We start from the raw sequence: 17,008 nt of genomic DNA, 5'->3' as shown, positions 1-17,008 counted from the left end.
TGATTACTCAGGAACAAAAGGATTTGTACAAGGGGAAAAAAATTTCAGCTTCTATGTTGAACATCTGGCCTGAAAGATCACGCAGGCAGTAGGAAATCAGGTAGTTCCATTTCTAAAACCACTTGCTTTGTTATGGGCAGGATCCCCTGATCTAGCAGAGTGTTTTAAATTAGAGGACATTACAAGCCAGTAATAAAATTCACTCTTTGGTACATTATGGGTCTTTATATTTTTATTATAAAAATGTTACAAAAGAACAAACTAGTCAAAACCTCTGTAAAATGACTGCAGACATTGGAGATGGGCAACATGATTGCAAATAAAGAGCAGGCTACTTTGTACGTAAAGAAGGTTGGGTGGTTTGGTTTTTTGGTGTTTGTTTGTTTTTTTGTTTTTTTTTTTTTGTATAAAGTAAAATTTTCCAAATGTAAAAGGTCAAGGCTGGGGGCTTTTTTTAGCTTGTTTTCCACTCCCTTTTAGTGGAGGGAGGAGTTCTTATTTCATAGAACACAGAATGACTGAAGTTGGAAGGGACTTCAAGCTCATATTGTCCAACACCCTTGCTCAAAAGCAAGGTCACCTAGAGCTGCTTGCCAAGGACCACAACCAGAGGGCTTCTGAGTCTCTCCAATGATCTAGTTATTGATGAGGCATTGGCTGAAACAACATGAAATTTGTAACACCACCCAGTGAAATAAATAACTGCTTGTCCAGAGATCTGCAGGAGGTCACAGAAGCTCATTTGATATCCGTCCCACTTAATATATTCAAACTGAGAACATGGTAAGAGTTAGATCACCTGGAAGTACAGCTGTTGACCTGCATGGTCTTGTGTGTCACTTCACCGTGGTAACCCTTCTTCAAATGAACAGAAAAGTGACAAGAACAACTGTATACTGCTTGAACCAGGGGAAGAAAACCCCACCTGTGCTGTGAAATACATCTTACTGGCCAGAGACTGAACTGCTTAGTTCAAGCTGATCGGTCCTGTGGCCATCACATGACACTGATGTAGTCAGCGAAGGCCTGGGAGGAGTCCCACGAGTCGTTGACCACACTGCACACAGCTTTGAGACGCCGAAGGGCTTCTTGAGCTGTTTCAGCATCCTGGTCCAGCCAATTTTGGAAGAGGCGGAGGTGCGTGAATTGAATCTGTCCCCCTCTCTGCTGGATGTAGCCTTCCAGCTTCTTTGTGAACTCCAGAAGCCCATTAGGTTTGATGCAATTTGAGCTTTCCAGGGAAAGAAGAAGATAAAAAAAAAAAAGGCATTAAGAGTCTAGGCTATAGTAAATTTATAGTAGATTTATATATAAATCACTGTTCCTTCTAATAACTGCCAGTGCAGGTACTTGAGGATGTTTTAATGCAAAGGACAACTTTCTTCAGCAATACAAAGTGCGAGTGGTCTGTTAGTTTTGATGAAAACAAAACAAGCACAGTCATATGAAGGGCTGGAAGCTTTTTAAAACTAAGGTGGTAACCACTGACACATGAAACTCATTATCCTGGCCTCATTATTGCTGACTTAAGTAGACCTAGCTGTGGCCTTAAAATGTTGCTGGACCCAGGCTGCTGGCTAAGCAGTGCCAGGAGCACTTCAGTCTCATAGCAGCTGTCAACTGCCTGGCGCAAGGGGCCTGGCCCAGCCTACAGGTCCCAGTACGAGCCTCAGCAGTAAGCAATCATTTATCTCTTCCTTCTGACAAGATCTGGAGAGCATGTGTCAGCTCCTGGTGTTTCTAGGAGATTAAAGGGTCATTTTCCCTGCACAGAGGTGTAAATAAATACGAAGTTGCATGCTGGACTTAATCTTGTGAGAGGCACAGTAACAATCAGGATCTGAGGCTGCTGAAGGAGTGGCCATGGTTAAATAAATTGTCACTCAATTAATGTAATTCATTGTAATGAATAAATGCCACTAGGATGTAAAGAAGCGGGGGGGGTGGGGTGGGGAATCATCAAGCAAAAACGTCACTAGCATTGCAGAAATGCCACCCTCCATGTGCTTCATGAAGGTTACTGCCTATCTTTATGGCCATGCAGGCTCAAGGAGAGAGCAGCAGTTCAGGCTGAAGACCAAAGCTGGTGCAAGGAATGCGGACGCATTCACAGGATCCGACGGGGGGCAATGACAGCGTTCGCCCCCTACTCCAGGGCAGTGGGAACAGAGCTATTCACGCTGATGCCTAAGAATAAATGTACACAGGGATGTTAGAACTAACCTACAGCGCAGGAAGGGCTTGCAGCACCCCCCAAGGGAGCAGCAAACCAAAGCTGCTCTTAAGATGGAGGTTGACTCATTTATAAAAGAGACAGAGAGATGCCGCAGAGATGCTGGAGGTCCCTGAGTTGTGTGTGCCCCTTGCAGCGTTTCTCTAAGCTTTTCTTGGGCATGTGTTCCCTTGAGGAAGGAACAAAGCCATGCTCAGGCTTCTCCTCCTGTCTGAGCCCAGTTCAGCTCTGGCCCTCCCAAAACAAGAAATTCCGTGTGTTCGGAGCAGCAGAATACCTGACATCCAGCTGGCAAAGAGAAGAGGAGGAATCTTCAGAGAAAATGTCTGCGAGGGCAACCAGCCTGTGATTCCCTAAGACGGGAGAAATGTGGGTGTTAGATGCAAACTAGGAACTGTCTTAAATATTTAAACGGCCACAGGGCTGGGGTAATAGTGCAGAAATGAGGCTGTAAGCATGCGCACACAGCACAAAGGGCTCATCTCTGCACCCTCAGTGTGTCCCCCTCAGTGGCCTAAAGCAATTTCACCCTCCTCAGCACAGTGTTCAAGGCAATGGAAACATTTGCTGATAGGGCAGTTTGTTTCACTAGAAAAATCCTGGTTTTGTTTGAGAAGTGATTATGCAGCTTTGTTTTACAAATGGCCAAAAGCACAGGGTTAAACACAAACTTTAGAAATTAAGCGTATTTCAGGTGATCCCAAGCTTTCCTGTTTCACTTAATGAAAAGAACAGAAAACAATATTCTGGATTTACCTGAAATTCATTTCTCAGACATTTCTACTTGGCCTGTGATCCCAAAAGCTTATCATTTCTGTAAATTCAGTTCCACTTCTTTGACGCAAACCCTTCCTTTACTTGTTCCCATCCCTCCAGTGGCTGCCAACAGCTTTTAAGGCACAAAATGCCCAAACTTGGCCACAACCTGCACCTCTGAATGAGAGGCAGTGCATCTGCTGCTGGATCTGTTCCCGTTAAAGAACCTGCAGCAGATCAGTGTCCAGTCAAATCTGGAGTCCTGCTGATACTTGCGTTTGCTGCAGAGAAAGCAACCGCAATGCCTGCACGGCACCTGGGCTCTTGGTACATTGCTGAATGCAAATTAAATTCTGCCTTTAAAAAATGAACTCAATGCTCTGTATTTTGTGAACTAAATCCGCTCTGTTCATGCACGTGTTCAGTTCAGCGCTGAGGCCGCCAGCTAGCAATGGTCCTAACTCCAACCCTGAAGTTACCTCCAAGAGAGCTGGTCTAAGGTCAAGGGCCCATAGCAACGTTCACTGTACGCACCAAGGCGATTCCCAGGCAGTTTGAGGCTCTTCAAAGATGAATTTCTTTTCACTGTGTTGATTATTTCCGACAAAAACTCAGTAGTAGAGCTTTCAAACAGCCGGCAGAAGGAAAACGTGATTTCTACAGAAGAAGTGGATTGACAGGATGTGTCAGTACTCCCCGCGCGCTTCATTATTCCATAATTGCATCCTGCAGACAGCTCCAGCCCTTAATCTGTATGCAAGAACAAAGCTTCCCCAGCAGTGGATTGCATACAACAGCACCGCCGCTCTGCCACAAGAAGAGAGCAGAGATCACACCCAGGGAAGTGGTTTTGCCAGCTGCCCCAGTTAAAGGCTGATGCGCTCTGCAGGTTAAAAATCTTTGGTTTATAGCCAAGACTATGGACTCTTCTCTGCAGCATACACCAGCTTTGCAGCTGCTTCTCTCTCTGCCCTGCTGGCACAAAGAACCAGACACGTTCCCACTCTGCCAACAGCCACAGATCTGCTCCAGGGACAGTGACGTTGGGCTAAACCTTACGCATCCGAAGATCACCTCTTAAACGTCAGCCAGCCAAAAGCAGCCACCTGCAGCATCTTTCCAAGCAACAGCACCCAGGAGTTTGCTGTACCTTGCAGGACAGGATCCTGAAGCAAAAGCAGAACTTCTTTCTGGTGCTCAGCCAGGTTCACATCATGAAAGCTCAGTTTCTTCAAATTTGGATTACACTCTAAAAGCAAAACAAGTTCTCAGGTAAAGTACTGTACACCCTTGGGATAAAAAGACCCTGACCCAACTACCAGCTAACGCCCAGAAACTGAGTTGGACTGTGGATAATTTGTGCTGGATTGTGGGCAATTAAAAAGGAACCATCGTGCTGTGCAGGATCATTCACATGCTCAGCACAGAAAGGGGGATGGCTGACACCCATTGCCTTTTCTCAGGGGACTTCAAGGATGTCCACATTGAAGAAACGGACCCGCCTAAGCTGGCTTCGTGCTAAAGGATGGAAGATCACAGCAAGGACGCTACTCTGTGTGTCACAGTGACGCTACCTACAGGTTAGCAGAGTACCTCTGAGCGCCTCCAAAAGGAGCCCAAGCTCCTGAGAAGAGGGCAGCGTGGCGCTGTCAAGGGACAACTGCTGGAGGGACTTGGACGCCTTGAGCACTGGCAGCAGGAAGGCGGTGTGCAGAGGTTCCCGGGGGAATCGGATCTCTAGCTGCTCCAGGCAGCTCTCTACGGGAAGAAAAATAAACAATGAAAGAGCTTGGTCTGGAGGGCCTGTCCTCAACACAGCTAGATCCTAGAGCAAGCAAGCAGTCCGTGTGCCTGACACAACCGTCATTTAGGTTGGTAGAAAGTACCTGCGCGACGCGCCCTGCCTCACAGAGCTCTATGGCAACTCAGAGCTATGGTGATGTAAATCACTTAAGGCTCATTTCAAGACTCCTGCCAAACCACAGGGCCACCAATTTCTACTGTATTCTGGCCTGAGAAAAGGTCACCCTTTACGCACAAAGCAGTCAGCGTCTTCCCAGAGCACAGCTCTTCACTGACCCCGCTCCATACTCCCTCAGGCTTTTTTTACTGCTTTTCTGGTCATTGAAGGGCTAATAAGGGTGACGAGAGACCTGTGAGCCGAGAACACGCTGCAATAGCTCCCAGACTGTAATCCAGAGGCTCGGGCAGTGCTTTGCCATCACCCGTGGTATTGCAATGATCAAGAGATGCTTTCCCTCTGCTTAAGGGTCCATCTAAGGCTTAGAGCCTCACAGTCAACAGGATGGACAAAGCAGAAGCTCCCAACCAATCTACAGATCTGGTGGGATACGCTGCCCGTGGGCTGCGTGGGCAGTCGCTGCTAGCGGGTTTTGACTGGCCCTGTGCAAAGCTCATGTTCCGGCAGGTTGATGTATAGCAGTAAAACGCTTTGTCCAAGACTCAGGCTCCACAGAGCACATCACAGGCTGGAAATGACAAACTGCAACGCCATCTGAATCAGAAAGGTGAGGCTGTAATCGCTTAATTACACATCACAGTAACAGCGTAGAGTTCAAATCTGCATGCCAAGCTTTTATGGTTCTATCTGCCTGCCACGTCCTGGTCATCACTCAATGATGATTCCTACCTGGGATTTCTGCCTCACTGCAGCTGGGATTCCCCTCCGGCCTGTTCCCCTCCAGCTGGTTTTTGAGGTCGAAGCTGACTGAGAGGGTGTGGAGCTGGGGAAAGGCGCTCAGGATGCAGCGAACAAGCTCCATGCAGGGCATGTGGGAGAAGACGTCGCTCACACGTACCACGCGGAGGTGGCAGTCCAAGTGGCGGGAGAGGGCCCGGAGCCCAGAGAGGATGCAGAAGATGTTAGCACCCAGGCCTGGAACAGCATTTGTACAGAAAGGTGTTAGCTGTGCCTGTACAGACACCAACGCGCACGCAGCTGGAGCTGCGCCAACGGCCAGGCAACCCAAGTCAAAGGCTAAACTCACAGACTGCTTTATCCACACGTTCTTAAGCTAGACTGTGTATATGGGAGATGGAGATCTGGCTCTTCCCTTCGCCCTCTCTGGATGGCGTTTAAGCACAAGGCCGTTCTGGGGCAGAAGGGCCCCATTCTCTCCCTCAAACAAGTCCTCATACTCATTAAACATCTCTACCGATGCCATCCTCAAGGTTGGGTACCAATACTCTTACAATGCCCATTCCAGTAAAAATAACATCAAGGTAAACCTGAGCAATAAGTCCGACCATGAGACCAAGGCCGGAAGGAAGGAACCTGTTCACACCACTAACCGTTGTAAGACAGAACCAAGTTTTCTAAAGACACCCAGGAGCTCAGCAGGTTACTCAGCGTCCGACATGTCTCCCCAGTCAAAGGAATGGAGAACAATTCCAGCGTGGACACACTTCGGAAGCGGCGAGCAGCTTTCAGAGAAAAGATCCCAGCAGATCCTCCTCTTTTCTTACAGCCAGCATGGCCAGCACACGGAGATCCTGGGGAGGAACTAGTCCAGTTCTCAGTGTTTTCTCCCTCTGTAGCGCTGTTTTTGTCGAGTAACCCTGAATTATCCTCTCTAGCAACAGTAAAAACAAAATCATACAGGTCTTCTGGGTCAGCATATGGTCCCCTCCTTTGTCTGAGGCAGCGACGTTTCTTTCCCACTGCAGATTTCAGCTGTCTGCGCATCTTTCGAAGGACGGGGTTACAGGACAGCTGGTCTGAAACGTAACAAGAAGACGACCCTCCCTGAAAGCTGGTGTGGTCACAGGGCACCTTGCTGCTTGCCTCACTGCACACTTGGTTTCGCAGAGGAGTGGTTCTCAGTCCGGAGGGGACAGAGTTCAGGCGAGCGTCAGCCCCGCATCCATTCACCTCCGCATTAGCCTCCTCCGGGGCCCCAGGAGATCCCGTCTGGTTCTCGCCATCGCTCCGCTCCCTCTCATCGCGAGGGCCCCTCTCTGCTCGCTCTTGTGCCAACGCCTGGCTTTGGGCTTTGTCCTCCTCTCTGCAAAGGCCACACGGGCTGCTGTGATACGCGAGGGCGTTTCCCGAGCGCCAAAACCCAGCACTCATGCTCAGAATGAGAACGAGAAGAACCGTGTCGGGAACAGGCCAGGAATACATGGACACTTGGCTGACAGAGCCGTGGTGAATCAGCCGGTGAAGAAGTAAAACCAGCGAACGCCTGATGGACTGGTCAGAGGAGAGGAGGTGCTGGAACTTCAGTATCCGCAGGGAGGCAGCCAGATTTTCAAGCACTTTCTGGTTGTGCTCAGCAGCGAGCTCCACCGCGCCCTGCAGCATGTTGCAGAGTGTAAGCTGGGAAACGTGTGGGGAGCTGTGGAGCAGCGGCGAAAACTGATGGTCATTGAGACGCCAGTCAGAGGAAATATCCAAGACACCGTGAAGAACGTTTGAGAAGAACGTTTCGAGGAACTTCTTCCTCCAACAGGTTATATTCTGCAATTAAACAACAGGGCCATATTAACAAAAAGTCAGCCTCAGTTTTTCTTGTTCTTTTTAAGTTAAATTATTGCTATCTGCTAACCTGGTAAATGCGGTGTCCAAAAAAACCTACCGCTAGCACAACTGAGACTACCTTTCTAGTTCTCAACATCCTTTCTCAGTGTATTTGTTGAAAAACTGAGGTACTCCCATTGCTCTCTCTTCATCCTGCTTCTGGCCTAATTTAAACATATTCAGTGGTTTGAAGCTAAGCCATGTTTTTGCCTATTAAAAACCACATAATTGGGAATTTTCTTCCCGAGCATCTATTTATAGGCTGTGATTAAGTTGTCTGTTAATGATTCTTTTGCGATGCTGAATCAATGGAGCTGCTTCAGTTTTCCTGCATAAAACCATTCTTCCAAACTAACTGTCTTCTCTAAGTATTTTTCTAGTGCTTTCCAAGACATCAGCACATTTTTTTGCCGGCGTAGGTGTAAGCATGATGCAAGATACTGTTTTTATCCTCTGTTTCCCTAGGAATTACATCTCTAAAGACAGAATTTATTCTTTTGGCAAATTTGCTCGTGAGATGAAGGGCGTGGCTGTACACTATGGTTCCTTTTATGAACCCCGTTTCCCAAAATGACTGTAATACCACGGTCATGAGCTCTACGGACGCTTATAAACAAGCACCAGCAATCGCTCGGAGGTGGCCAGGAGCACCGGCAGGCTTCAAACCCAAACCTCATGGAAGATGTTGGCAACGGGGCGCCTGCGTCGTGCCCCTTCTCCCACCGGCAGCATCGCCTCACCTCCGAGTTGGGCGGCCTGGTTTTCATCACATCGTCCCACAGCTTGCGCCAGATGGGCTGCGTCGAGAGGCCTGGGGGAAAAAAATAATCAACGGGGCGCTTTCACCCCTTCTCCCCGTCTGAGTGCCCTGCCCCAGAGCTCGCCGGGCAGAGAAGGGGCAGCGCCGGGGGGCGCAGACCCAGACCCTTGCAGCAAAAGGACGGTGCTTTGCGGCGAGGGGAAGACCGCCGCCTTTTGAGGGATGCGAGTTAAAATGCGGCGGGTTTTGTTGGTCCTCAAAAGGAGCGGAGATAACCCTGCCTGGGCGTGGGACGGGGCTCAAGGTTTCGGATGTAGGGGGTGGCCAAGCCCCGGTGGCTGGGTGCTCCGGGTGTCCCTCCGGTGTCCCCCGTAGAGGGGTTCACCCCTCCGGCCCGGGGCTCGCCGCTCCGGCGCGGGTTCCGCTCCCCAGCGGGGGTCCCTCCGGTGCGGGGCTCACCCCTCCAGGTCGGAGCCTCCCCTCCCGCCCGTCAGTTTTGGGGGGGCTCGTCCTTCCCGCCCGGGGGTACCCCCAAGGGTTTGTCGCCGTCCCCGCCGGTGTCACCTGCTCTCCGTGCGGCGCCCTCGGCCCGCTCCAGGCGGAAGACGGTGAGAAGCGGCAGGAGCGCCCGCAGGAGGTGCCCGGGCAGCGCTGCGGAGAGCCAGAGGGAGACGGCGGCAGGGTGCGGGCAGGCCCCGGGCCCCGCCGCCCCGCCGCGCCGCCCCGCCCCGCCCGCGCCTTACCCCAGACATCCCGCTCCAGGGCCCCCATGCTGCGGCTGACCGCCGCCGCGCTCAGCGCGAACAGGCTGCGCGGCCCCTCCGCCGCCATCGCCCCGCTCAGCGCCGCCCCGCCGCCGCCGCCGCTGCCATCTTGGGAAGGCACACCCCCTCCCGCCCGCCGCCGCCGCCATCTTGGGAGGAGGAGGGAGCGGGCGGCCATGTTGGGGAGGTCGCGTCGAGCCGCGGGGCCGGACAAGCCGGCAGCGGCAGCCAGGCCGAGCCGGCTCCAAGGTTGCGATCCCCAGGAAGAAAAGCAAAACAGAAGGGCGGGAACGGCGCCGTAGCCATCTTGAGACGGTCACGGGCGCAGCCGCCGCCGGCTGCCATGTTTGGAGGGGAAGCGCCCAGGCCCGAAGCACCACCCTCGGAGGGGGAGCGGTCCCAGAGCGCCGCGGGGGCGCTTCCGCTTCCGGGCCGGGAGCGGCACTTCCGGCGGGTGACCCTGGCGAGTCCTTCTGGGCGGCGGGAGCGGAGCGATGGGGCTGCGCGACAGCGTCGTTCACGCCGGGGAGCCCGAGGTGAGCGGGGCCGGGCCGGGCCGAGGCGGGGGCCGCCGGCAGTCGGACGGTCGATGGTAACGGCTGTGCTTTCTTTTTTTTTTTCCCCAGGAGGAAGAGGAGGAAGAGCTGGTGGTAAGACGGGGGGCGGGGCGGCCTGGGCCGCCCCTGCCCGGGGAGCTGGCAGGCCTCGGCGGCGGCGGGGGACACCCGTAGCCTCCGCAACTGCTCGTTGCTCCCAGGGGAAGAGGCCTGGTGCCTTCCAGCACTGACAGACAAATCCCTAGGGGCTGGGGCCGCCGTCGCCGCTTTGTGCTGCGATGCAAAGCTTAGCGGGGAGGCGGCGTGAATCCGGGCTTCGGCGTGGATGTATGGCTCCCTGTTAAAGCAAGGGCCTCGGGGGAAAACGGCGTTTCGGGGTCTCCCTGTTCTGACGGCAGCCCCGTGTCTGCAGGACCCTTTAACCACGGTCCGTGAGCACTGCGAGCAGACGGAGAAATGCGTGAAGGCGCGGGAGCGGCTGGAGCTGTGCGACGCACGGGTGTCCTCCAGGTCCCAGACGGAGGAGCAGTGCACAGAGGAGCTTTTTGACTTCCTGCATGCCAGGGACCACTGCGTAAGTGCGGCACCCAGGGATGCGGCCTCCCTGCTGGTGCTGGGAGCAGAGCTGCCTTTAGCTGCGCTTCTGAGAGCGCAGACAATTCAAGCGTGGGATGTGGTCGCTGTTCAGTCGCAGTAAGCTCCGAAGAACTGTGAGCCTTGATCCTTTTTCCTGTTAAATGTTTGGTTCCTCCTTGTTACAACAGTTCCAGCTGGGATTTGGTAGGTTACTCAATGATTAAATAAGTCAAACACGTTGCTTCTGCCCGCAAATGACACTTTGCTATTTCAGTGTTGTATTTGCCATTTTAAAATTAAACCTTTTTAACCTGAGGTGAAACTTTGTAAGAAATCTCGGCTTGTTAGTTTGCTTGAATGACTCGTTGCAAAACGATGAGACGAGCGGAGGGCTGCGGGGCTGTGTGTGTTAGCAGCCTGGAAAACGAAGAGGCAGGTGGTAACACCATCCTGATTTCTATCCCTAAACTGTGAGTTACTGAATGCTCTGTCTCTTTTCAGGTTGCTCACAAACTCTTTAAGAACCTGAAGTGAAGGCGGGCGTGATTGTCCATCTGCTTCCACAGCCCATCTCGGCGGTTCCTGGATTCCCAGCGCCGCTTCCTGCCCGTTCATTCTCCACACCAAGTACAAACGAAACGGCTTCCTGGCAGCGACCGAGCGTCAGCCTGTCACCGCGCCTGTTCTCGTGGAAGATGCGCAGCCACGCAAAAAACGTGTTGATATTCTGTAATTTTCCATATTAAACATTCAGAGTTCCCTTGGAAATACCCTCCCTTTGTTTCTGAATCCTTGTGCTTCTGACTTGTACTGGGTTAAGATGGAATTAGTGGGGGTCAGACCCCATTTGGTGGGGGGAGGCTTTTCCTTGCTTGTGGGAATGTCCTTTTTGTGCAGCCGTGATGCGCAGCGGCTGGAGCGCGATCCCACAGCGAAGAAGTTTGTCTGTTGGAGCCACAGAGGTGTTTCCAAGCTCCACGAGACCGATATTGTTCACAGAGTAAGTTCTGACTAAGTCAAGCTAAAGGGCGTGACCCTTTTCTGGGAGAGAGGTTTCCCCGCTTTGGGGGCAAACTGTCAGCTGTCCCTCGCTGTCACCTGCTGCTGCCAGTGGCTGGAAGAGCCTCCTGGCCGCAGTTGGCTTCGTGTTCCTGCCCAGACCGCGTGGCTGTGGATGGGCAGAGTGGTGGTTCCACCTGCTCAGACGCGGAGCGGAGCATGAAGCTGGTGGAGGGTCTGGAGCACTTATGAGGAGCGGCTGAGGGAGCTGGGGTTGTTTAGTTTGGAGGAGGCTGAGGGGAGACCTTATTGCTCTCTACAACTGCCTGAAAGGAGGCTGTAGCAAAGTGGGGGTTGGTCTCTTCTCCCTAGTAACAAGCAATAGGACGAGAGGAAACAGCCTCAAGCTGCGCCAGGGGAGGTTTAGGTTGGATATTAGGAAAAACTTCTTCACCGAAAGGGCAGTCAGGCACTGGCACAGGCTGCCCAGGGAAATGGTTGTCTCCCCATCCCTGGAGGTATTTAAAAGACATGTAGATGTGGTGCTTAGGGACACGGTTTAGTGGTGGACTTGGCAGTGCTAGGTTAACGGTTGGACTTGATGATCTCAAAGGTCTTTTCCAACCTACCCGCGTCTGTGATGCTGTGAACGGTCACCTGGGGGAGCTAAAGCCCTTCAGCGTGAGTCACCAGCCCCTGCTGCTGGCCTGGGACTGTCCCGCGGAAGGGTCAAGTTCACGCTCTGCCTGTTTTTCTTCCGAGTAGGATGTTCAGTAGCAGGAACACCGATGTTTCACAGGGCAGCAAATCCTTTCTCGGCGTCTGCAAGGCGGAAAAACCCCTTTTGAATTGGGCCGTTCCCTCTCGGTGTGGCGGGGTTTCAAGTTTAATCCCTAGTGGACTGAAATGGAGCTTTGCCAGGGTAACCGTGGCGCGTGCATTTTAGGAGTTTGGGGGTTTTTGCAGCGCGGGGCCGGGGGCGGGGCCGGGGCGGGGGCGGGGGCGGGGCGGTGCCGGCCCCGCCCCGGAAGGCGCGGCGGGGAGCGCGGGCGATGGCGGCGCTGGGCGGCCGCGGGCGGGCGGGGGCCGCGCTGCTGCTGCTGCGCCGGGGGCCGCCGCCGCCGGGGCTGGGACCGGGGCCGCGCCGGCACCGGTACAAGAAGAAATGGGTGAGCGGGGCCGGAGCGGGTCCTCGCCACGGGGGCTGGCCTGCCCTCCCCTCCCGCGCCCCCTCTCCCCCCTCGTACGGCGTTGCACCCTCTCTTTTCTGCCCGCTAACCCTTCCGCGCCCCATTGCACCCCCTTTCTCCCCCACACCCCTTCCTTCCATCGTTCCCCCGCTGCCCCCGCCCTTCTGTCTCCTCTTTCCCCGTTACACGCGGGTTATGCCCCCTCTGCGCCCCTTCCTACCGCCGTCCTACCTTCCTCTCCCCCGTCCCACCTTCTTTATGCCTCTCCCCTCCCCGTTCCGCACCTCCTTGCACCCTTTGCACCCCCTTTCCCTCCCCAATTTACCCCAGTTCCATTGCTATTGCAGCCCTCTAATCCCCTCATGGCACCCCTCTAATCCCCTCTCATTGCACCCTGCAGCACCCCCGTACCCATTGCACCCCCGTTACAGCACTCCGTTCCCCTCCAGGCATGCCCACCCCGCGCCCCCAGCCCCATTTGGCCGTTCCCAGTCCTGACCCCTCCCCAGGGGACCACCAGCTCATGGGTGTCGGGGGCGCAGTCACTTTGTGGGGCTGCAGCAAGGTCCCAGGGACTTTTGGCAGCACAGAACACAGTGCTGGATTCTCCCAGAAAAACCTTGAGGCTGAGGGAGACGCTGGGATGTCAAGGTATTTTGTCTTTTAACATCTCCGGTATTTTTTTCCCCCGAGGCTGCCACAGCCCCCCGCATCCCGCCCACGCGGCTGGCCCTGCACCACTTCGACGTGAACTACAGCCTGCAGCTGAAGGACCTGTGGCCCTCTGTCCGCGCCGGCCTCCTCTGCGAGCAGAAGTACGGCGCTCTCCTCAACAACTTCTCTCCTGTCGACCATGTCACCCAAGAGCTGGAGCTGCTGAATGCCACCGATTTTGTTTCCGAAGCCCCCAAAAAGGCGCAGCGATTGCAGCAGGGTGCGGCTGCGGAGGAAGCGGGGAGAGGGGAAAGCAGGTCCCAGGAAGGGTCTGACGAGGGCAGGACAGTGATGCAGGCAGAAACGATGACGCAGGCAGAGATGTCACTACCGCTTCGTGCCGCCATCAGCTCCAACATCAAGTGTTACACCTTTCCCAGGGGCGACATCACGCGCTTTCGCCCTGCACGGTGAGGCGTCCCCGGGACAGACCGCCCGCTGTCATTGCCAGCCCCGGGGGCCGCATGTGTATGAGCACCCACTGCTTCTGTACGCCCCCATCCTCACTCCCAACTCCTGTTTTCTTTTCCCCTCGCACGTTTGCTTTTTTCACGCAAACTGGTGATTTCCAGGCCGGATGCTCTGGGGCTCCTTGACTATTATCTCATGGATGCAGCGTCTCTCCTGCCCGTCCTGGCGCTCAACGTGCAGCCGGGTGACTTTGTCCTCGACCTCTGTGCGGCTCCGGGTGGCAAGACTCTGGCTCTGCTGCAGACTGGGGTTTGTGGTAAGTGGAGGTGGGTGTTCCTTCTTCCCGTGCGTAAAACAGGGCTGGGAGAGTGCGCTGTCCCCGTTAATGTCTGACCATTAATAATTTCTGGATATGAGGGTGGGAAATCAGTTGTGTTTTTGCAAGAGTGACATTCCCAGTGTGCCTGTTTTGTCCTCTTAGGGCATCTGGCAGCCAATGACGTCTCCGTTTCCCGGACGAAGAGGCTGTACCAGATTCTCCATAGCTATGTTCCCAAAGAAATCAGGGAAAGTGTGAGTGTCACGTCCTACGATGGAAGGGACTGGGGGCAGCTGCAAGGTGGCACTTTCCATAAGGTAGGTGATCGGGAGCCGGTGAAGGTAAACCCATCTAGTTCACTTTCCTCCTGTTTCAGAGGAAGGCAGCAGCTTATCCCACAGTATAACTGTATAGTTTTCCATAATCTTAAATGCAGAGAAAGAGAGAAGACTAAGCCACATATGGAGTAATACTTCCTCCTGCTATACTCTTCCTGCAAGATCTGGTGCATATGGGCATCTGGAGTTGTACCTTCATTAACCTGTGTAGTACCCCTTAAAAATCCTGTTCTAATCCATCACCTGGAAGGGGTTAAATGTGAAGACCAGCTACTTCTTGTTTCTCAGCCATGTCCAGCCACGGGAGCTGGGTTTGTTACTCTGGGAGGCGTCACTGCAGGAGCTCTGGCTGTGCGTGGTTGCAGCCGTATGTGCTGCGGTGACGCCTACCAGGAAGGCGCACAGAGTAGAAACGTTAAATGAGGACAGGCGTGAGAGTGGGATGTTATCCACCATTTCTGTGTCTGTTTGCACATTCCCAAAATGCAAAAGCAGCCAGATGAGTTACAGTTCAGTGTGGGTGCACACCTGCACTCGGGCAGCATCAGCTAGGCAAGGTACCGAGAGCTGCTTGGTGCGTGGCAAGGGTGGAGTTGGGTAAGGGGCAGGTTGCGCTGGGAGACTCGCTGAGCTTGCCCTGGGCCCAGGACTGATGCAGGACCTCTGCTGCTGCAGGTCCTGGTGGATGTGCCCTGCACGACGGACAGGCACTCTGTCATGGAGGAGGACAACAACATCTTCCACAAGAGACGAACCAAGGAGCGTCAGATGTTGCCCATGCTGCAGCTGCAGCTGCTGATGTGAGTGAGCTCAATGTTGTGTTTTGGTGCTATTTGTGTTACGGTAGCAGCTCTCCATGGCCAGCACTGACACCTCTTCTGACTTTATGTGTTGCTGACTGGGAAATGTGGAAACCATGTGTAGTTTTCTGGCATGGCAATAGTTGAACACATCAAATCATAGTAGGTGTAAGAAGGTGCAAGTGTTCTCAGTCAGATCAAATGTCTCTCCTGTCCCCAGCAGCAGCCATAGGAGGTAGGGAGGAGGGTCTAAGGAACAGGATGGGTATAGTGTCGTCCTTTTGTGTGATGATCTCCCGGGTCCCGGCAGTCAGCCCTGGAGGATTCCTGAGTGTCCACATCTCCCAGCACATGGGAGAGCATGGGGGTGCTTCGTCACCCTGTTTCGCTGGGAAGGCTGGATGGGCTGACTGCCAGCTGGGGCAATAAGGAAACAGATTAGAGAGTCCCATGGCAGCGCTTGAACTGCAAGAGCCTCTTCCCCTGTACGTACTCTTATCCCATTCCCTTGGAGGAATCCCTCCTTCCAGCTGCTCTCCAGAAGCGTCTCTCCCATGTTAAGTACTTTATCAATCTAAGCATCTATTTGACCCTTACTGCCCAGGTCTAAAACAGTCCTCACGTTGCAGTGACACAGCTGAGCCTGTGGAGTTCAAGGAGATTTCTCTCGCCTCCTACAAGTTACGTGCTGGCTTCCCAGTTTTGGTGGGTGGGAATGCTGGTGTCCCACACAGCCCTCTTCTTCCCGTGACAGTGTGTGTGTTAATCCTTCCTGCAGGGCTGGGATCCTTGCTACCAAGCCGGGAGGAGAGGTGGTGTATTCTACGTGCTCCCTCTCCCCGCTGCAGAATGAGTATGTGATTGAGAGAGCAACAGAAATTGCAGAAACCCAGTTTAACATCAGGATCCACATTGAGGACTTGAGCCACTTTCGGACGCTGTTCCAGGACACATTTTCCTTCTTCTCAGATTGCCGGCTGGGGGAGCTTGTTCTGCCTCACCTCACAGCCAACTTTGGACCTATGTATTTCTGCAAATTACGTCGGATATAGAAGGGGTGAGAGACTATGTCTGCTGGCTGTCAGGAAATAGCCCAAATTTCCAGGGAAAGCAAAACTGCTTTGTATTTATTTTTCTTTTTAAAATGTCCGAAAGGAAGCCTGCTTTTTTACTGCAAACGTAGAGAATAAATGAGAAAGACCTGCTGTGGAGTCTCCTGAATATTTATCTGTTTGAGACTGAGGTGTTTAATCTAGGAAAGAGAGAGAGGTCTTATCAAAGGGAGTGATTTATCCATCTGTCTCAGGACGGGGTAAATGGCCCTGTGTGGATGCTGCTGCCTCCCTCCTGTCTGACTGCTTTGATCCTACATGAGCGGGTTTGGGTTAACAAACACCATCTGGGGACCTCCGCCTTTCTGTCCCAGATGTGGATCTGCATAATTGAGCTGCATCTGTCTCTGCTTATCTCCTACCTTCAGAAAGAGCAGCCCAAGGTACTGAAATAGGTTCCGAAGAATGCCCCTGCTGTGAGGTTGGAAGTGTGCTTGGGATGCTTGAGATCTGGTGGTGGAAAGAGCTTGGTGCCATGGAAAGGCCAGTGACTGTTGCCATCCCTCACGGACAGGAAAGCTGCGGCTGAGAAGTGAGGTGTGAATGCTCCCGTGCTAGATGCCCTTTAATGTCCAGTGGGAAGGTGTGTGTATGATTTTGAGTAATAACTGTGCGTTCATATAATCATAGCCATCAGCGAAGGATTACTGGAGTTTATGACGAGAGTTGCTTAATAGCTACATTTTTATTTTTGTGAGCAAAATACAGTGATGGGAAGGGTAGACATGGCTGTATTCCTTACAGGGCAGCCCATAGTTACATCCATATGAAGTTACTCCAGTGCCAGCAAGAAACTGCTATTGAGCTTTTGTAATCCTTTTCTCTCAGCATCACCCCGCTTCTGCAAGAGGCAGCATAGATGAAAATGAGGGTGAACCCCCATCCATGTCCATCCTTCCAGGAAGGTGCAGTTCATAGATTTACCATCATTTGAACCCA

General features: G+C 53.2%; 3 protein-coding genes across 4 annotated transcripts; 2 read left to right on the top strand and 1 right to left on the bottom strand.

The window, feature by feature from the left end:
• Window positions 1–278: 278 nt before the first annotated feature.
• On the bottom strand, window positions 279–9,404 carry LRRC41 (leucine rich repeat containing 41). Its single transcript, XM_082312350.1, is given in 11 exon segments — window positions 279–1,231; window positions 2,511–2,586; window positions 3,524–3,646; window positions 4,140–4,238; window positions 4,583–4,747; window positions 5,640–5,885; window positions 6,302–7,469; window positions 8,270–8,340; window positions 8,854–8,940; window positions 9,033–9,153; window positions 9,156–9,404. Coding segments are annotated over 11 exon segments (2,634 nt in total). The 5' UTR covers window positions 9,399–9,404; the 3' UTR covers window positions 279–996.
• A 79-nt stretch (window positions 9,405–9,483) lies between these two features.
• Window positions 9,484–10,960, top strand: UQCRH (ubiquinol-cytochrome c reductase hinge protein). The gene is made up of 4 exons (XM_082312352.1): window positions 9,484–9,589; window positions 9,680–9,703; window positions 10,023–10,184; window positions 10,688–10,960. Exons 1-4 carry the CDS (start codon window positions 9,548–9,550, stop codon window positions 10,718–10,720), a joined length of 261 nt encoding a protein of 86 aa, XP_082168478.1. The 5' UTR covers window positions 9,484–9,547; the 3' UTR covers window positions 10,721–10,960.
• A 1,264-nt stretch (window positions 10,961–12,224) lies between these two features.
• On the top strand, window positions 12,225–16,103 carry NSUN4 (NOP2/Sun RNA methyltransferase 4). Of its 2 annotated transcripts, none has more exons than XM_082314713.1 (6): window positions 12,225–12,354; window positions 13,069–13,499; window positions 13,662–13,816; window positions 13,982–14,136; window positions 14,833–14,957; window positions 15,736–16,103. In XM_082314713.1, exons 1-6 carry the CDS (start codon window positions 12,238–12,240, stop codon window positions 16,007–16,009), a joined length of 1,257 nt encoding a protein of 418 aa, XP_082170839.1. In that variant the 5' UTR covers window positions 12,225–12,237; the 3' UTR covers window positions 16,010–16,103. The 2 variants fall into 2 exon arrangements, with proteins under 2 accessions (XP_082170839.1, XP_082170840.1); XM_082314714.1 differs by having other exon boundaries at window positions 12,251–12,354; window positions 13,079–13,499; window positions 15,736–16,102.
• Window positions 16,104–17,008: the final 905 nt, after the last annotated feature.

This window comes from Platalea leucorodia (assembly GCF_965183815.1).
Source record: "Platalea leucorodia genome assembly, chromosome: 5".
Lineage (NCBI taxonomy): Eukaryota > Metazoa > Chordata > Aves > Pelecaniformes > Threskiornithidae > Platalea > Platalea leucorodia.
Note: the sequence above shows the minus strand (reverse complement) of the source record. Positions and strands in the feature narration are given on the sequence as shown.